Here is a 21,281-nt window from a genome sequence, read left to right as displayed (position 1 = left end):
GGATGTTAGATGGCACCGGTTTGCATGTAACAGCCAGAAGAAATGAGTCTCAGTGAAGCCACACAAGTGGAAATATGTTGACTTGAAGATAACTATTAGACAGTGAATATTATGTGGTCACTGCCCATACTGAGGTCCATCTAGTATAACAGAATAGCCCAGATGAGAAGGATACAGGAGAAGCTATTTCTTGGGGAATAGTGGAAGAGGCAATGAATGTCAAGAGTTTGTTCAGACATCTAGTAATCTGGAAGGATTTGTTTCACACAAAATGGGACACTTTGGAAAAGAGCGCTGTAGGTAGGAGTGGAAGAAAAACCAGTGAACAATAGACTATCAAGAGTCCTGTGGAACTTTAAATCTTGGGCATGTTGGTACATCACAGAGATATAGAGTATGTCAGATTTAGCTGTCCATATTCACTCAAAGACATTGTTCCTGATAAACTCTGGAATAGTGAGATGATTGAGAAGACACCAGGTCTACAGAGAGTCTACAATGGTCTGGGTGGAGAGCAGTCAAAAGCCCAGATCTAGATGCATGGCTTGGAACTAGCAGTATAGACAGTAAGTGTTGACAAGTTGTGAACTTGGAACCAGTCCCAACTCTTTAATTGTCAACCCCATGAGCTTGGACATGCCTTTTCATTTCTAGAAGCCTCTGTTTCTCAAATGTTGACTTTTGGACTGATACACATGCTTATCTCCTCCTGCAGAGACTTTGTTGAGGAAAAGTTAGGAAGCAAATACATAATGGGAAGAGCACTCGATTTTGTAGCCTCATTTGAAGAGTCAGGACCGGCCACTCCCATGTTTTTCATCCTGTCTCCAGGAGTGGATCCACTGAAGGATGTGGAGAACCACGGTGAGGAAAGCTTGGTTTGGAGCCAAGGTTTTCAGTTGTCTGTACCTTTTATTCTTTGGGTCTATTGCTTTCTTTTTTTCTACATTCAAGGATTTATTTTTAGCCTTTCTGGGTGGGTAGACCTGTGATTCATGTTGTATATAGTATGAATAAGGCATCCAATTTTGTCATTTGATCTGTTAGATACCTTATCTCAGGATTAGCTGTTGAAAAGATTGAATTGTCAGAGAACCCCTCTCAAAGTTAAGTTCATTCAGGGCAAGAAAAGTGGGTGAGCAGTTAAGAGTGTTTGCTGCTTTTGCAGAGGCCCCGAGTTCAGTTTCAAGCACCTACATCAGGTGATTCACAAACACCTGGAATCCTAGGTCCAGGGAATGTGATGCCCTATTCTGGGCATCATGGGCACCCCACTCAGCATATACTCACTCAGAGACATACACATAAATAAAAATAACTATTAAGTTTTTAATTAAGTGGATCATAAGTATAAGAGCTTGTTTGGGAACAATTAATTCTCTTCCATGAATCTGTGTTCATGGAGTCTGGATCAGTCCCATGCTGGCTTCCCAGCTATCAGTCTGGGAACCAAGAGTTCTGCCTTATTTAGGTCAGCTGTTTCTATGGGTGTCACCAGCCTGGTCTTGATCCCTTTGCTCATCACTCCTCCTTCTCTGCAACTGGATTTCAGTTCAGTTCAGTGTTTAGCTGTGGGTTTCTGCTTCCACTTCCACCAGCTTCTGGGTGAAGGCTATAGGATGGTATATAAGTCAGTCATCAATGTCATTATCAGGGGAGGTCATTTAAGGTAGCCTCTCCTCTGTTGCTTAGATGGTTAGTTGGTGTCATCGTTGTAGATCTCCAGACACTTCCCTAGCACCTGATTTCTCTTTAAACCTATAATGGCTCCCTGTATTATGGTAAGAGATAATATCTTTTACAATCTGAATGCTTTTTATTTCTTTTTATTTCCTTATTGCCCTAATAAGAATTTCAGTATGATGTTAAATAAAATGTGGCTAATTTGGGTATCTTTATCTTATTCCTAGTCTTAGGAGAAGGAAGATTTTTCAACCTTCCCCATTGAATATATTAGCTATGAGTCTTTTGTAGACATTCTTTATCAGACCCAGAAAGCTGCTTCTATTTCTTACTTATCACAATTTTTCTTTAATTGTGAAAACATGTTAGATTTTGTCAAATGTTTGATCTTCTAGTGAGGTGATAATGCAGGGATTTTTTTCTTCATTGCATTAATACAACATGTTATATTGCTTGATTGTTTAACTAAACCAACCTTGCCTTCTAAGAATCCCAAATGATCCTACCATATAACTCATTTTCTACATTACCAGATTCCGTTTTTTTCAGTATTTTGTTAAGGATATTGGTGACTATCTTCATCAAGGATATTGGCCTACCTTTTCCTTTAACTCTGTCTGGTTTTAGTTACAGAATAATACTAGGAATCTATTAATTTGGCTTAATTTGAAATTATTCCCTCCTCTTATTTTGGTATGTGTATTCTGTATTGGTATATTAGTCACATTTCATCATTACAACAAAGTAATTGAGGCAGCTCACTTCACTAAGAAAAACAGGTATGTTCACCTTTGCGGTTAGAAGTCCCAACAGCACAGTGAAAGCCCCATGATGAAGTCCTGAATAATAAATGGGGAGAGAATCACAGAGGCAGGCATGGAAAATGAAAGGACAGGACAGGCTTGCTTGATATATGAAACCTTCTCAGAGAGCTCAAGGGTGGACCCCTCATTGACCCAAGGGCTTCTCACTATGTCTCACCTCTTAAAAGTTCCACGCACCTCCCAGTAATGCCACTGTGGATACCAGGCCTCCAGTCACTTAGACCCTTGGGAAACACCCAAATGATGGGACCTGGCTTCCACTCCTATGAATGTTTGGGAGAATTCAGTGAGGAAGACATAGAGCTTGGGCTTTTCTAAACAGGAATTTCTAAAGTTAAAAGTTCAGTCTCCTTGCCATTTTCTGTCTTTTCTAAGTTTCAATTTCTCACTGAGTAAGTTTCAGTACTTTGTTTTTTTCCAGGCCTTTTTTCACTTCATCAATGTCATATAATTTGTTGGTAAATAAGTGAGTTCCTAATGATATCTGTATTAAAATGTTTAGTTCCTCATATAATTAATAGATATAGATGTAGATATAGATATAGATATAGATATAGATATAGATATAGATATAGATATACCCTAGTCTAAAACTTAGTCAAGTGTTTACACAGGCATGTGTCCATATGAGTGCATGTGTGTGTGCAGGTCAGAGGTCAACCTCAGATATCATTTCTCATGAGCTATCTATCTTGGTTTTTTGAGACAGGATTTCAGTGTTGGATGTGAATGGCTCCTACAGGCTCATGGGTTTGAATACTTGGTCCCCAGTTGGCAGGATTGTTTGAGAAGGATTAGGGGCCTAGTTGGAGGAGGTGTGTCACTGGAAGTAAGCTTTGTGTGCCATTCCCAATGTGTTCTCTGCCATCCTTTGTGTGTTCTCTTATGTGTTCTCACATCCAGAAACAAGATGTGAGCTCTCAGCTGCTGCCAGGCCTTCACTTTATCATAGACTCTAACCCTCTGTATCTGTCAGCCCAGTTAAACTCATTCTTTTATAAGTTTCCTTGGTCATGGTGTCTTATCCCAGAAATATAAAAAAATACTAATATAGTCTGTAATTGGCCTGAAGCTCACTAACTAGGGTAGGTTGGCTAGCCAATGGACCCCAGGGATCCACCTATCTCTGCCTTCCCAGCAGTAGGATTACAAGCATGTACCAACACAGCTGGCTCTTTTATGCAGGTTCTAGGGATTGAACTCAGGTCCTCATGTTTGCATGGCAAGCATTTAACCAACTAAGCCATCTCCTCAGCCCCAAAGAAATATTTTACTCAACAAATTTTGGATAATTCTTCTTGACTTCCCTCTCTGTAAGCTAAGGCTTCCATTTTTCAGCTGGAAGCTGTCATTTTATTTTTACATAATCAAGGCCAAGTGTGTGGTCATTTTCCTCTGTTACTGTCATTAATTCCAATCTATTGTGTTCATATTTAAACTTGAAAATAATAAATAGCCCTATTCTGGTTAATAGAAAAGTCTCCCTCTGAGACAAACAATGAAGCACATGCACATGATGCTTGGGAGTGGACATGTGGGCCACTGGTGAATGTAGAGGTCAGAGGACAACTTTGTGGAGTGGGTAGAGCCTAAGCTGTCTCAGTGGCCCACTGACTTAGTTAAGGTTTTCTATTCCTGTCTTGGAACACCATAACCAAAAGCAACTTGGGGGGGGGAAGGTTTATTTTGCTTATTCTTCCATATCACAGTCCATCATCAAAGGCAGTCAGGACAGGAACTCCTAAAGGGCAGGAACTTGGTGTCAGGAGCTGATGCAGAGACTATGGAGGAATGCTGTTTACTGGCTTGTTCCCCATGCCTTTCTCAGCCTGATTTCTTATACCATTCAGGACCTCCTGGCAGGAGGGATACCACCCCCTAGAGGATACATGCCACATCCATCATCAATCAAGAATATGCACCAAAGACTTCCCCATAGGCCAATCTGATAGGGGCACTTTGTCAATTGAGGTTCATCTTCCAAAATGACCCAAACCTGTGTCAAGTTGACATGAAACTAGCCAGCACACCCATATTCTTAGGTTTTTGGTTCAATGTTACAATCTCTAGATATCCTCAGAAGGATTTAAAAAAAAAAAAAACAGGTGTTTAAGCCCATATGAAATTCCACTTTCAAACCACCACATTCTCCCTGCCCCCCAGAAGCTTGTAGCCATGTCATAATGAAAAAAAATGTATTCAGTCCAACTCAAAAGTCCCCATATTCCATTACAGTCCCAACCCCATTTATAAGTATAAAGCTCAAAGTCTCTTCTGAGATGCATGTGATTTCTTAATTATAATCCCCTATAAAATTAAAATTAAAAAACAGAACATATACTTTCAACATATAATGGCACAGGATATACATTATCAATCCAAAATGTTGGAACATAATGAGGAAATACTGGACCAAAGCAAGACTGAAAACCAGCTGGGCAAACTCCAAACTCAGCATCTTCATGTCTGATGTCAAAGCACTCTTCAGATCTCTAACTCCTTTCAGCTTTGTTGACTGCAGCATCCTTCTTTCTCTTAGGCTGGTTCCACTCCCTGTTAGAGCTTTCCTGGGCAGGCATACCACTGCTTTGGCATCTCTAACTTCTTGGGGTCTCTAAGGCTACCTAGGTTTCAACTTCACTGTTCCACTCTTGGACTTTCTAGGTCTCCATTCAAGGACACTCCTGACACATGCCTGGCCTCAGCAGTTTTCCTTAGTCTCTCCTTGACTCTAAAGCCAGAACATGTGGCTGAAGCTGCCAAGTTCTGCCGCTTGCTAGCTCTGGAACATGTCCCTCTTGTTCAACTACATTATACTTACCGTCACTCCTTGAATTTGTTCAGTACACCAAGCTGGCCTCAAACTCAGAGATCTGCCCGCCTTTGACTCCAAAGTGCCGGAATTAAACGCATATGCCACCATCACACCTGGATCTAAGCTTTTCCTTAATTCCTTTTCACAAGTTAGAAATTTAACTGGGTGGGACCTTGCCCTGAGTTCACCACTCCCTTTGTTCTATTTCTTAATCTATTTATCTCCTTGAACATAGGATTTAGCTCTGTTCTACTTCCTGGTGCCCCTTCTTTGTCAATCTGTACGTTTTGTACTTTTATTTGCTCAGCTTGCTCCTTTTCCTTATAAATCTTCATCAGAGTTATCACTAATAACCACACAACAGAGTCGATACTAGGCTGTTTTGACATTTCCTCTGGCAAGGGAATTAATCCAAAACTCTTCATTTTAGCCTCAGGCAGTCTTTTTGGACAAGAACAAAAAGCAGCCACATTCTTTACCAAAATATCACAAGGACAGCCTCTAGGCCACATACTAATATTCTTCTCCTCTGTAACCTCTTGTGCCAGCACCACACAGTTCAAATCACTCTTTGTAACACTGTCTTCCACACTCCTACTAGTATGGCGAACTAAGTGGCACTTAAAGCATTCCACTGCTTTCCTAACCTAAACTCTCAAAGTCCAGATTATTCCAAACAAAAACATAGTCCAGCATATCACAGTAATACCCCACTCCTGTACCAACTTCTAGCTTAGGGTTTCTATTGCTGTGAAGAGACACCATGACCATGGCAACTCTTATAAAGAAAAACGACTAATGGGGTCACTTGATCATAAGACAACAGGAAGTGGACTATCTCACAGGGCATGGCTTGAACATATAGGAGACCTCAAAGCCTATCTCCACAGTGACACACTTTCTCCAACAAGACCACACCTACTTCAGCAAGGTCACACCTCCTAGGAGTGGCACTCCCTTTGGGGACCATTTTTTTTCAAACCACACTCATCATGCAAAGATCAGCCTATCCTGACCTCATCACTACATGACCATTTGGTTTTCCATTATGTAGTCTCATGGTACTCTGTATATTGGTGTCATAGCACTTAATACAATTCTAATTTAATCATCCTTTCATTACTGGATATTATGTTTGCCTGCCTGCTTGTCACCAAGATCCTTGGGGTCAGAAACCATGTCATCTTGGTCCTCATCTTACCAGAGTCTCACATTGTGACTAGCACAGAAAAGGCATTCAGTAAATATTTGTTAAATGAATTAATGAGTGAATATCGTAAGATATTTATCATAACTACAGTATTCTTGACTTCCGTATGTTTATGGAACTCTGCCTTCTTTCTATCCACAGGGGCTTTGTTGGTTTCAGATGAATAAATTTAGTTGCCTCATTTTCATTCACCATTCTCCCTTTGAAAGCTTTCACATACTCTGTTGATGAGCAAATTCATTCTTAACCAATTGACCTCCAACTACTCCGTCATGTTATTTGAAGCTTCCTGCCATCTCAGGAAAATTGGCCCCTCCCTATCTACATTGTTTATCTGTCTCTGGCTATATTGCCTCAGCCTTGCCCTTGACTTCATCTTAACACATACTTCTAGAGGCATATTGCTGTTCATCAACAGGCAATCACTTAAGCACCTGTGCACCTCTCTTTTTTTTTTTTTTTTTACCTTCCTCCCTGACTTCTTGATGGTCTTATTTATTTTCTAATTTTCCCATTTAGATATAGAATCAGGGACTACATATTTCCCGTTTCTTGAATCTAATCAGTTTGCCTGATGAGCCCCAGTTCTTGGTTGGAATCCACACAGCTGACCCAAGCAGTTTCCCCAATCACCCTTAATACTGGCGTATTAAGTACGGTCTCCTTGCCTGGTTTCACAGTCTATGTATCAGATTATTCATCATAGTCCTCTGCTTAGACTCAAAATATTAGTATCCCTTCCCATCCTTAGGCAGCTTGCTTATAATCTTAACTCTTTCATTGCTTTCCTCCTCTGTTTTACTGTGGCAGTTGTTAGCACTGGATGTTTTAAACCCTGGAAGTCAGATTGGAGATTTGTTTTCTCGTCTTCTCCGCTGAAATGCATGTGTCCATATACTAACATCTCTACGAATCTGCTCAGCAGCTAAAGCTTGCCTTTGATCCTTGGCTAGGAGTCTATACTTTTGGTACTTTGTGCCACTGGGACTCCTCTGGGATGTCATGCCCTGGACACTGTGGAACAGGAGAGAGAAAGAAGGAGGGAGAACAAAGAGGGAAGGGGGGAATAGGAGGACAAATAGGATGGGGACAAGGACCAGGAAGAGAGAATTGGATCCATAATTCTTAGCCCCTGTTTGAAGTTGAACTCTACCGCCCTCCTTGCCTCTCTCCTTGCATACGCTGATTAATAATCCCTTAATGGTGCTTTAATGTTACCTGTCCTCTCTCTTTTCTCGTCGCTTTCTTTGCACATTATTTTCTCTTTCCCTCTTGTTTTCTATCACCCAACATGCCTCCCAAGCCCCTTGGGTTACTGTGGGGATAAAAATGAAATCTCTGATGTGAAAAGACTTTGAAAAGTTAAAAGCGAAGCAGCCTGTACAGAACGATAATGACAGAGAGATGCAGCTTCTGTTCTCTGAGGCAACGCAGCACGCTCCTTCCCTCGAATCCTGTCACATCTTTCAAAGCCAGCTACATCTTCATCCTCATGCAGGCCTCTTCTAGCTACATCTTCATCCCCACACAGGCCTCTTCTCTGGTCTCTCACATGACCGTAGCATGATCTTGCTCGGTCCCCTTTCTCCTTTATCCAAGTGCTTGACTTTGAGAAAATGAGTTCAGTTGCTTCTCTTTTGTGATCACTGTCCTCCTTACCCCTGGCTTCTGTCTATATTCTCTGTGTGTTCAGAATGGCAAGCTCACATAGATTAGGGTAGGCTGCCACATGGTAGAGTTCAGAGACAAAGATTTCAACCTGTGTCTTTGCAACCAGATTATCAATATGTTGCTTAGCTCTCCCTTCAGAGTTCCTGGCCCTTCTCTTTCCTTTGAGAGGCAGTGAAATGTGGGTTAGACTGCCCAAGACTGGCTTCCAGAGAGCAGTGTGAGGACTGATACAATATTGTTCATTGGAGGTGAAAGAATTTGTGTGTTCATGTGCCAGGGAGCAGGAGGATGAAGAGAGAGAAAAGTTGAAGATACGAAGAAACAGTATTTATAGAAAAGACTGACGAGCAGAAGGAGGGTGCCCCTTCTATTAAGGGGGGACATGCACAGGAGGAGATACAATGACAACCAATTGAAGGTGTTCCTGTCAGAGGAGGGCATAGGAGCAAGGAGAGGGTAAGCAATTTGCTGGCAACAGGAGGGAAGCTTAAAAACAGACAGGAAGGATGGCATGGCTAACATCTGAATATATGACAAGCTCTCCCAATAGCATTAAGGCAGTGGGCCATGAGGTTGTGGTAGCACCAATTCACCAAAGGCATTTGTCAATTTTCTCTTTTACTAATGCTTGGGTTCATATAGAGCTAAGGTGTCTAGAAGTTCCAAAATGAAGATGTAGAAGGAAACAGTGGAGTAGAAGATTTCATGAGATCCTGGTTCAAGTTCAACTTTATTGGATACATATTAACTAGGTCAAAATGGTAAAGGTGGAGATAAGGGGAAAAATGGAGGAGCCAATAATATGGACATTGATTGGAGTAGAGTAATAGGTGGAGAGAGAATCAGGTGGAACCTGAGAGTCAGCTGTCATAGTCTTGAGGCTTCATATGAATAATGGCTTAGCCATGCAACAGTTTTCAGTGATGGGGACATCCTGAGTGCTGCCCTTGCGGGGGGTGGGGGGGTAGCAGCAATGGTGACAAGATAGGTTCTCTATGGTTGAATATGAAGGCAGGTGTTAGCCAACTCATCCATAATGGCATTAACGACAATGATGAAACAGCGACCAAGTTACCCCTTGATAAGTGTCAGTCTCACTAGGAAGCTAGTAGGAAGCATAGAACACGAAAGTTAGTAGCCAAAAGGCACACATAGTAATGGGGAGGGGGGGGCTTTTTCTAGCAAATAGCAAGAGAATTCTAGAAAAGTGTTCCCCTTTCTCAGAACTGGGGAGATAAACACCTAAAATAGGTCCATGGCAACTCGAGAGTGGGCTGCTGGAGCTGTGGGATCCTCACAGAGACTTCAGGGAGATAAAGCACCCTAGGAAAAGATAAATGGGATCTACAATACTTGCAGGTGACCTAGCCATCTAGAGAGGTAGACAGGTCAGAAGTAGACAGGAAAGTGGGTCACACAGTGTAAGGTGATCATGGAAAAGATCTCTCAAGCAGTGTGAATGTGAACCTCATAAGAACATCAGTACCTTGGGGAACTTGCTAATGATCTACATGGTACCGATGGGCCTCACAGCTGTGAGTGAAAAGACTCCAGAAGTTCACCTCACACACCACAAGGCTTATGTCTGATAAAGCCGGCTGAGTGTGGAATAAACAGAGCCCCGTCAATTGTCCCCCTTCCTACCACTTACAAGATCCATTTCTTTTTTTTTTTTTTTTTTTTTTTTTTTTTTATCAGCCTGGATTGATACAGATTGGTCCAAGGCAGCTCTGCAATGCCAGGCTTTGTCTCACCACGACCCCTCCAGTCTGCCGTTTTCCAACTAATCTTTATTAAGCACCTCTTTCCCCTTATCCTTCTCCAGCGAATAAAGGAAACAAATAGGTTCCTTTGTGAGCAAAAAAAAAAAAAAAAAAAAAAAACATAACGGGAGCTATCTAATAATCCCCCACACCTTTTAGCCCGGTGTTTGCACTGGAATTAGGTGTTTATCTCACCAGCTCTAAAGCTGACATCAAATGCTTGCCAGCTAGGATTTATCGAGTTTAATAAAGGTATTTCTTGGGTTCATCTCAGTCGAATCTATAGTAACTATTTCTCAATATAAAAAGTCATCATCCTATTTGTATATGGTTGAAGGAGAGTACACATACTTTTTAGTATTTAAAAGAACTATCTAATATAAAATGTTTTCTTTTAAAGGCTTTCTTGCAGGAGTATTAAATTATATGTGTAATTTTAGTTCTTCTGGAAGTAAAATTTTTTGTACAGCTTTGTATTCCCCTTCACTTTTTTTAACTTATCTTCTGCCTCGTCTATTTTACCTTCCGAGAAAAATTGTTCAATGATTCCTTCATGGTATTACACAGTTTTATGATCTTTTATATAAAGAATGACATACACCTTTCCCAAACTTTATTGGATTGTGTTAACAACTAATGTGTAAATAGAATTGGTCCTCTATATTAAGGTCATTTTTTTTAGGTTCAGTTTTCTTTGGGCTTGAAGAACAACTTTGTGGCATTGGATTTGCTTCTGTGATGTGGCTATATTTTTTTATTATTATTAATTATATCTTGTTTCCTACACTAACAGCACAATATAACATTCACACCAATCCCTGTTCTTGGCTTTTTATGTATTGTGAATAGTAAGGGAAGAGGCTGATAGAGGGGAAGCCAGGACTGACTGAATTCTGTCCACACCTCCCTGGAAATTCCCAAAGAAGATTGAATATATTCAGAAGACAAAGAAAACCAGAAGGGAACACAGCCACTTGGCTGCCCTTTATCTTTTTTTAATGTCAGCACTTTTTGGACCAATGCCTGATTTTCAAGTAGGGACTATGTAAGAGAACATCCAAACCGTTCTTGGAGGTTAGCTGATGAAGCAGGGGTGAGGTGATTTGGATGTGGACTAATGCTTCCTTTTTTTTTTTTTCTGAGATTACACATATGAAGGGTTTAGGCTCCTATGAAGAGAAAGAACATGTGAGGCTTGGGTCTGGGTCCAGGCATACCTAGGTTTGGGGGATGACAACTGGGGACTCTTCTTAGAAATAGCAGCATGGATAATTAGACTCAAGAAATGATCCTAACAATTCTATGCTTGTTTTAGGAAAGAAACTTGGATATACGTTCAACAATCGGAACTTCCACAATGTGTCTCTGGGGCAAGGACAGGAGGTAGTGGCTGAGGCTGCACTGGACCTGGCAGCCAAGAAAGGTCACTGGGTTATTCTGCAGGTACAAACCTTCTGCCTAGATCTGGATCACTCTTGCCTTCATGTCTGTTCAGGCTGCGTTCCTTAGACTCTGGGCTTCCTGTGTCCTCTGCCCCTCTTACCCACCTGTCCCATGCCATTTCCCCCTTGACTTCCTCTCCTTCTGTAACTCTGCAGACTCACATCCTCTTCCCAAGACCTCCTCCAATGACTCTTCCCAACACCTACTTTATCGTTGTCTCCAAACAGTTCTGAATGCCACTCACAAAAGGAGTAGGTTCCACTCTGATCTGCTCTCGAGAAATTAGCATTGACTAAAGGCCATAGCAGTTGGATACTTTCAGTGGCTGATCTCTTCCTACGAATGCCATGGCGCTCTCCTCTGTGTTCTTTTTTCTGTCATTGATAAGTTCTGAGTTACTTTCAGACTAAAAGTTATCTCCTTCCTTGGGAACTCATGCTAGTATCTGGAAATGTGGGAACCTACTGCTGTGATTCCGCAGAACAAGGGTGAGAGGATAAAGCTACCGTTCTTCTGCCAAAGTGCCTGTCCCCCATGCAGCTCATTTAGAAACTGTGGCTGAGTCAGAACAAACAGCTCCTTATTCCCCTCTCTGAGCACTCCACACTCAATCCTGTCAGGGCATCCATCGGCATGCTGACTGATTTGTTGTGACATGTTCTTCACCAAATTTCCTTGGAAAACATGATGCTTCTTATTTACTTTTACCATCAAGATCACTGCCTTAAACTGCTCCACAAAAACCTTTGGGGGAAGGGTAGTGGGGGAGGGGTAGAGAGGTGATTATGGTTAAGAGTGCTTGCTGTTCCATCAGAGGACCAGAGGTCCATTCTAGCATCTGTTAGATGGCTGACAGCCACCTCTTCTGGACTCTGCAGGTACCTATATGCATATATGCATTCTCTCTGTGTTTATCAGTGTGTGTGTGTGTGTGTGTGTGTGTGTGTGTGTGTGTGTCTGTTCAGGCTGCGTCCCTTAGACTCTGGGCTTCCTGTGTCCTCTGCCCCTCTTACCCACCTGTCCCATGCCATTTCCCCCTTGACTTCCTCTCCTTCTGTAACTCTGCAGACTCACATCCTCTTCCCAAGACCTCCTCCAATGAGGAGGTGTGTGTGTGTCTGTCTGTCTGTCTGTCTCTGTCTCTGTCTCTGTGTCTCTGTCTCTCTCTCTCTCTCTCTCTCTCTCTCTCTCTCTCTCTCTCTCTCTCTCTCTCTCACACACACACACACACACACACACAATAAATAAATTGTATTTTTAAGAAAGCCTATTGGGTATGAGAGGGTAACAGGAGAGCAGTGAGGAAGGTAAATAAGATTAAAGTATATAATGTGCATTTTCAAATCCTGTTAGGTGACAGAATTAATGGGGAAACTAAAGAAAGAATAGCTGCAAAAGCCAGTCATCCACCCATCCTGACGTCATCACCAAGAACTTCCTCAGTCCCCTGATTACTTACCCCCCCCCCACATCTTGCTGTTGATTTCTCCTTAATTATCCTTTTATTTGTGGGGAGTCAGCAGCTGAGGGATCTGCCATTCCCTGAAGCTCCTTTTTCAGGAGCAGTGAGCATCCCAGGAGAAACAGTGACAACAGCTGGAGCCCCTGGTTCTTTCAGGTGCCAGGAGACACAATCCCCATGTTTTCAGATTCAGCTGTCTGACATGCTCCTGGCCACGGGTAACTAAAGAAACCCAACCCCCTGCCATGGAAGTCAGAATTTGTTTCTGAAATGGTTGTTCTGTCTCCAGTCAGGTTCCCCAGACAAGGAGCTGAGTCTCCTTCCTTAGCACCCACTGGCTACCCAGTACCCTCCCACCCCCCACCCCCCACCCCCGCATCTTAAGTTGATGAGCTCTGAACTCTCTCAGAATCTGAGCTCAAAACCCCTCTTTAATCCCTGGTGATGGACATCTCCAAGGGAAATAAATTGTCTATATGGATGAGACTGAGCAATCTGACGGCTCTCCATTTTGTCTTGTGTGAAACATTGGAAGTGTTGACTAGAAATGCCTGAACTTCAGAGTAGGAGTGGAAGAAAAGGACCCCTCAAAACTTAAATCTTCCTGAGACTCCTAGATATTTTATTATTTACCTGGGTTTGCAAAGTTTGATGACATACACAGGCAACCCCAACAGTTAGATGGGAGAGGCAGGAGGATCTTAAGTTTGAGGCCAACCTGGGCTACCTATCAGATTCCAGGCTAGATGGACTACATAATGAAAACCTGTCTTAACACCCCAACCCCAAAAAAAAGGTTACTAGATAAGGAAAATTCATTGAAGTCATTCCTCTTTCAAAATTGGAAAACTGAATAGTAATAACTTTCTCAAGAGTTCGGCATCAACAGTCAAGTGCTTCTGACTTGTGACACTGAACTCTGGTTCCAGTCACTCTTTCCAACAACTGTTATACACCATGTCATATTGGGAAAAGCTGCCTGAGCGCCCAACCCAAGAACAATCAGTGATCTTCCTCACGAGACCTGGCTTCCTAGGATCTGGGGACCAGCCAGGTCTCAGGAGGTCTCCACTCTTCCAGGCTGCACTAGCTATGGGTTGAGTTTCCCCAGTTCTAGAAGTCCCAGAGATACTTCCTAGAGTTCCTTCCATAGGAAATGGTTTTCCTCCTAACCCTGCCCTACTCCAACCTGCCCTGCTCTGTAGAGACTTGGAGTTCTGAAGCACCTGCAGAATGACTCACTGCTAGCTTGCTGATACTGCCACATAACAGGAACCTTGGCTCTCCAGAAAGCCCACTGAGCTCCGCTTCACTCATGTGATTCAAAATGAACTCCTTAACAAATTTTCATTTCACCCTCTGCTACTATCCTTCACACAGCAGCTTCCAGTATAAAAAGCCCTTTCAAGCCCATCACCTATGGGTCTTTGTAGAAACTCTGGAGTAAGTGTGGTAAGCATGATTGTTATTTCTTTCTGTAAGAAAGAAAGCAGCACTCAGAGGCCAAATTCTCCGTTCTGATCTGTGTATTTAAGGCTCTGCAAGCCTACTTGCTCAAATATTGATTGAGGAGCTTTTATCTGTTCATCATAATGAAACATTGCAATGATGCCAAGAGACCTACTTCCTGAAGGGAAGGTGCTTTCTCCAAAGGAGTGTGAAGAACTAAGTGCTGCGCTTGATAAAAGAGAGGAATCAGATTTGGGAGCAAAACACAGGCTCAAAAGCTAGACAGGAAGCCTATGATGAGAATAGGCACACTAGTGGGCATTTGACGGCAGTGTTCCCCGGTGTTTTAGGGAGATAATTTTGGTGGCAATTAGCAGAATGGTTTGGGGAGGAGGAAGCTTGGTAGAGGTAGTTTGAATTCGTGCCTTTCAAACTTCAACATGCATATACTTCTCTAGAAGGTTCCATTAACATGTGATGAGTCAGTAAGTCTGAGTGGGGCCTGAGATTCTGTTTCTTCCCAGGTCCCAGGCACTGCAGCAACGTTCATTCCTTTTGGTTCTCAGGGGTTCAAATAATCCAGGCACCAGGCAGTGGAGAATCAGACTGAAAATTGTAATTGGATTTTAGACTTAAACTACATTCCCTGTACCTGCAGTGTGGTGTCATTTGTTGGACATACAAATAGCAAGACTCCACTCTAGCCATTGACCTGGAAGCTATAAAGAAGGGCCAGCAATCAGTGCTTGAAGCTGACCTCCAGGGGATTCACATGCAGTCAGGTCTGAGGACACAATGCTAGAAGATTTATGATTATCAGAGGGTGGGGGGTTCAACTGCACGATGCTGGCAGGGCACCGCTGCTGGTTTCCCTAACTCTTTCTGTGTTGTGATCTTAGACATTTCTGTCACTGAAAGCTATGTGTTACATGGCAGTGTGGGTGAGCATAATTCCACTTTAAAATGTATGTTATAGGTCTAGGCCACAGCTGAGTGATAAAACTCACACATGCCTGGTATGTATGAGACTTGGCTTTAATCCCTAGCACCACCCAAAACAAAACAGTAACTGGACACTCAAAAGTGCCTGAGGTGGTAACTTTTACATTGTGTCTGTTTTACTGCAATTAAAAAAAAATTACTTCAAGTTAAACCCAAACAATGACAACCCCAATAGTCATGCTAATGCCTCTAGACAAAGAACTGTAGGCAATTAACCACTGCTGAGAGAGAGACAAATCATCTTCTCCAAGGACAAGTCCCCAGTACCGAGTGGTCAGCCTTGAAATCATGTGCATACAAGCAAAACTAAACAGAGGTGGCAGGTTGTGTTTATATATTTATACATGTGTGTATGTAAATGTGTGTATAACAACAACAATCATAGAAAAAGAGGCCATGAATTTGAGAAGGAATGAGGGAGATGAGATGGGAGGGATTGGGAGGAGGGAAGGGAAGGGGGAAATGATGTGATTATAGCTTAACTAAAATTTTTAAATTACCCCCAAATTTGAAGCTAAGGAAAGGTGAGCTGTCCCCTCTAGCTGCCACCTGTTGACTGTTTACTACTAACAGATGTAAGCACATGTCTGCTTGGGGGTCTTTCCTTCCCAACAGAACATCCACTTGGTGGCCAAGTGGCTTGGTACCCTGGAGAAGAAGCTAGAGGAGCTCAGCAAGGAAAGTCACCCAGACTTCAGGGTCTTCATCAGTGCTGAGCCTGCACCCTCCCCTGAGGGCCACATCATTCCCCAGGGCATCCTGGAAAACTCTGTTAAGATCACCAATGAGCCCCCCACGGGCATGCATGCCAACTTGCACAAAGCCCTGGACAACTTCACTCAGGTACTGCCTGGGAGGGAAGGGTTAAGAGCACCCCCACCCCACAAGGGGTCAATTCAAAGCCAGTGGGAGAAAGTGTGTCAAGAGCTGCCCATCAGCACTGACTGATATGGGCAGATGTGCACCCTCTGGCACTGACTGCCCGCCAGTGCCCACTAAGTATGTCCCAGCTCTCAATTTCTAGATATATCTAGATATGGTAGCGTCTCAAATGGTTTTACTGACCCCATGTTACAGCCACGGTATGGAAGTCACCATCTGAAGAGGGAAGCTTGCACAGAACTGTGAAGTAAAAATTGTCCATTCTCCTTTTTCATGTCTTACGACCCCCACCCCCACCCTTCCACCCCACCTAGCTCCAACACCCAATATCACCCTGACAGTGAGGAACAACACCAATAGGAGTTGTAGCATTATTTTAGCTTGAAATTTTGGGTAGGAAATACCCTGGCCATTGAAAAGCAGGACAGAAGCTGGGGCATTTTCTTCACTTGTCCCAGGTAATTCAACTTAATTAAATTCCTAGGCACTCCTATGTGCCAAGTGCAGAGGTCAAACATCTAAATTTTCTATCTTTACTAGTTCATGTATGAGGAACACACATGCTCAAGTCTACACCCAAATAAAGAAGCCTTGTTTTCAGAAGTGTGGGGTTGGACAGCAGCCTCACCACATACAGTGCCTTGGCACCATGCATTGAAAGCAGCAATGATGGGAAGTTTTATGTTTTGTCTATTTTACCATAGTCTTTCTTTTTATTAGAAGTTGGCAGATGGGGATGTAGCCCAGTGGTAGGGTACTTACCTCACTTGAGCAAGGCTTTGGGTTTAATCCCCTGTGCTGGGAGGGGCAGGGAGGGAGGGAGGGTGGAAGAGGGTGGAAGTGGTGGTGGGAACTGTCAGAGGAGGGAAGCGTCAGAATGTACTTAGCTGGCTCAAGACCCAAGGGCCCAGTAACAAACCACTCTCAGCTATCCTGCTTTGAGGGTCTTGGACAACTTGGCAGTAGATCTTCACCTGTGCCTCTCTATTGTGAAATATACCTGGCCTCCTCTTCACAGTCAGGCTGTTGGTCATTGTCCCTGGTCTTCTTTCCCTGCACTCCTAATGGCCAGTCTTGGATATGGCACAAGTGGTAATGAATCTGAAGAGATGTTCTCTCTTCCCGGCTATGTGGTTCCTGCCCCAAAAGGTCCATTCACAGTTGACAGCCACCTTGAGTAACTCATTCTGAAAAGGACAGAGTCATTGTTTACAGTGGAGGCCTTTGTAAATCCACCCTGCTCCCCCAGAGGCCCACTCAACTATGTGAGGGGGAAATTCCTCAGCCTCCTTTTTATTCCTGCTTCCCTAATACACTATTTGGGGATGCTTATTTTATTCCAACTTCTTTGAGAGTGTTTATCACTGTTGACCAGTCTGTGCATTAAAGGCATTTGTGCTTAAAGGCATTTTCCCACAGAATCCCCCGCCCAAATGTGTAAGAAGTAACATAGCATCCTATAGTTTATGGAGAATTGCTCCATTCAGTAAACATTTGTTTACAAGGTAGTCTCTTTACCCTCCATATCACCTCTGACCACTGAGGGCACCACAGAGATGCCACATGTTCAGGAGGCGTACATCCATAGGAACATGAGCAATACCAGAAGCTACCACTGTTTCCTCGGTAGCCCCTGTCCTGTGTGAACACAGCCTATGAGTGATCCCTAGAAGGAGCATCAGGACTGAATGAATCTAGTGGTGGGAGCCTTGAGAGCACCTTCTTGGGCTCTGGGTACCACATCTTGATCCAAAATGAACAGACAGAATCTCATTCAGAGAAAACTATTTCTTTTTCAAGTTCAGAGGATTCAGAGATCACCTCCCTACTATCCTGTCAAATACAGGCTTACCCCTATTCTCCATCACTGCCATCCTCCTTAAAGTCTACCAAGTAGGACCTCACTGACTTCCTCTGAAGCAGTGCCTGCTTCTTTCCTTCTCCACTTCGTCATGGGCCCAACTCTTGCCTCTCCTCATGCTGGGCCGTCACACAGCCCTCCATACTGTTGGCTCAGCCTTCTGTTTGATCATTTCTGCTCAGGTGATGAGGGTAGTGGGAAGTGGTGAGGAGCATGGATGGCACAGCATCTCTCATTGCTGTGAATCTCTTCCCATTCCTCTTCCCTCAGTTCAGAAGCTCATCAGTACAGAAGCCAGGGGCCCCTTATTACATAGATGGAAGGACACATTCTTATTCTGTGATGTGTAGGAAAGGAAAGTTTCGAGATAAGGCTGTAAGGGTCCCCACCTACCTGGGGCACAGTGACATTGATAGAATGAATAAGACATACATATCCACAAGCTGTCTGTTGCTGTCATTAGCTATGCTTGGGTACCTAAATAGTTAATCCATGTGCCCAAAGTTAAATCATACACAAACACACTATAGCCTGAGTATAAACTTTAACTCAATTGAAATTCATCTCGTCTGCATGTTGGCCTCAAACTCTGATCTGAGCCTTAGCTTGCCTCTTGTCGGTACAATCACTAGTCCCTTCACTGTACATCAAACCCTAGACATGACTTACCGTAACCTTACCCAGTGTGAGCCCTGATCTTCACCACACCCTCATCTACCCCAGGTAAAAGAAACTGTGTCAGTGTTGTTAATGGTGCTTCTTTTCCAGGACACTCTGGAAATGTGTTCCCGGGAGACAGAGTTCAAGAGCATCCTCTTTGCTCTCTGTTACTTTCATGCAGTGGTTGCCGAAAGACGGAAGTTTGGGCCACAGGGATGGAATCGCTCCTACCCTTTTAACACGGGGGACCTCACCATCTCTGTCAATGTGCTCTACAATTTCCTGGAGGCTAACACAAAGGTATAGCAAAGGGGTATGGGTGAAGGTCATTATGATGTGGCCTTCCCATACACAAGGGCTTTGTGGAATGATGGTTTAAGACCCTACACAAGTGATATAAGGAAGTTCCAGGGCCAGGATCAACCTAAGGCTGAGAAGTACTTCTATGAAGTCAGAGCACAGGAAGGATGGGAACGCATACTGTCAGCCCCATGAGAATCTATCCAAACAGCCATCAGACCACCTGTATGTGCTCACAGCATAGCAGGGATTTGTAGATTGACAGGAAGAGACCCCATACTCACCTATTATAAGTTCCCAAAGCAACTAGACTAGGCAATGGGGCATAGCTTTCATTGGCACACACAGCTCCTCCTGTGGATATGGTTTTGCCACAGGTGGAAAAAAGGTCAAATTTACACTGTAGCCAGCTGCCTCTTTGTCAATTCCATTTCAGAGAAACTTCTGCGAACATAGCCTTCTGTCTAAAGGCCTGCTCATATCATCAAGGTCCCTCTTGTCTGAAGCACCAGCAAGGGCACCATAGGCTCAAATGCTCTGAGAAATCCTGCCAGGAGCCCTAGGTCCTAGGAAGCCCAGCCCCACAGCCTCTCTCCTTTGTTGGCTGGCTTGTCTCAAATGCTTTCCTTCCCTAACTCTTGAGATCTTCTAAGCTGTGTTTTATTTACTCTGATCTATCAGAGGGAACAACTGATCCTGTTATTAATGGCAGAAAAAATTGAAAAGGGTCATGGTCCTCACTTCCTCCATTTGACATTCATTGCCTATGTGAAGGGCTTCTAGGAAAAGCTGGCTGTAATTCTTCAAGCCTTTAGTGATATCCCCAAGCATGCTTAACACTGACAGGCTCTGTGGGTACAAAGTTTAAAAAGGCATTACTTTTAATCTCAGGAAGATTCCAGCACCAGAACCTATGGGGAAATTGTTTTCCCACTCTCTTGCCTCTGACTCAGGTGCCCTACGATGACTTGCGCTACCTGTTTGGTGAGATCATGTATGGAGGCCATATCACAGATGACTGGGACAGGAGACTCTGCAGAACCTATTTGGAGGAATTCATTAGGCCAGAAATGCTAGAAGGAGAGCTGTCCCTGGCACCGGGGTTCCCACTCCCAGGAAACATGGACTACAGTGGTTATCACCAGGTGAGGCATAGCTGGACACACTGCAGTGTGACGATTTGCCCTGCACAGTTCAGCATGCACATGCTCACACTGGAACAAGACTGGGGACCAGGAAAGGACAGCCAGAAGAGCTGAGGAGATTTCAACCTTGTTCTCTGCCCTGAGCTTGCTTTGCTCAACCCAAGAGGCTCAGGATTTCCAGCCTCAAATTAAAGATGAAATTTAAGCCTGGAGATCTTTGTATCCTTGGTGTTTGGTTCCAAATTCTATTTGTCAATCTTTTCTACAAATAGCATTCTGGGGCAGTTACTTACTTGTTTTTACTCAAGATGTTGACAGAAGAAAAACCAATATTAATAGGGAAAACTCTCAGGTAAGAATCTTTGCACAAACTTTGTCAGTGTCTTGATAGAAATGATGTTGTGTCCAGGTCACTCACTCCTCCCATTTCCTGTTGGTGGCTATGGATACAGGCATATATACTCACATAAGAAAACGTTTCACTGAGACTTTTCTTACTAGCATTTCAGTTTTTCATATGCTATTATTGCATTTATTTTTAAATTATTCAGCTCTGTTTTTAACCTGCCATGAGAAATCTACTGAGAGATGGGGGTGGGATTTTTAGACTTTTAAGCATTCTTGAAAGAATGCTTACTAAAGTTTATACCAAATTTAAGAAAAGAGTGGTCATAGAAACTTAAAAAAAAACTTTTAATTCATAAAACTTAAAAATCATAGTCACTGTTACTGAGAGTTGTAGGCTGAAATAAACTCTTGCATCCCCAAGTTTAAAAAAAAATCATAGTCACAGAGGTCATGCCTGTGAAAAGAAATTCAAAACAAGGGGACTTCATATGAGAAATAAGGAACTTCTAACCACCTGGAAAGCTTTGCCCAAGATGATAGTGCAAGAGCATCCCCTGGTGTCTGTGGACAATCCACTTGCCAGAGCAACATCTTTGAAGAGGCCTGGTCCTTGCATCCCACAGTAACAGGACTTGTACATTCTCAAAGGGCTGAGGTAGAATCCCTTCTTTGCATGTCCCTGGAATCTGCCAGATCAAAGATGGTCCTAGTGCCCTTGCCAAGAGCCCAGGAATGTACTGGAAAAAATGCAAGGAAAAACCAC

The 21,281-nt window shown here is 43.2% G+C and overlaps 1 protein-coding gene across 1 annotated transcript in view; it reads left to right on the top strand.

Annotated features, from left to right (window-relative positions):
* Dnah9 (dynein axonemal heavy chain 9) overlaps positions 1 to 21,281 on the top strand; it is a 338,224-nt gene that overhangs the window by 301,941 nt on the left and 15,002 nt on the right. Inside the window, exons 61-65 of the mRNA XM_027427134.2 lie at positions 716 to 864; positions 11,282 to 11,409; positions 15,938 to 16,165; positions 18,834 to 19,025; positions 19,979 to 20,170. Of these exons, the coding sequence (XP_027282935.1) occupies positions 716 to 864; positions 11,282 to 11,409; positions 15,938 to 16,165; positions 18,834 to 19,025; positions 19,979 to 20,170 (889 nt within the window). The remainder of the gene's footprint in view (positions 1 to 715; positions 865 to 11,281; positions 11,410 to 15,937; positions 16,166 to 18,833; positions 19,026 to 19,978; positions 20,171 to 21,281) is intronic.

The sequence above is a fragment of the Cricetulus griseus genome, chromosome 7 (genome assembly GCF_003668045.3).
Source record: "Cricetulus griseus strain 17A/GY chromosome 7, alternate assembly CriGri-PICRH-1.0, whole genome shotgun sequence".
Classification (NCBI taxonomy): Eukaryota; Metazoa; Chordata; class Mammalia; order Rodentia; family Cricetidae; genus Cricetulus; species Cricetulus griseus.
Note: the sequence above shows the minus strand (reverse complement) of the source record. Positions and strands in the feature narration are given on the sequence as shown.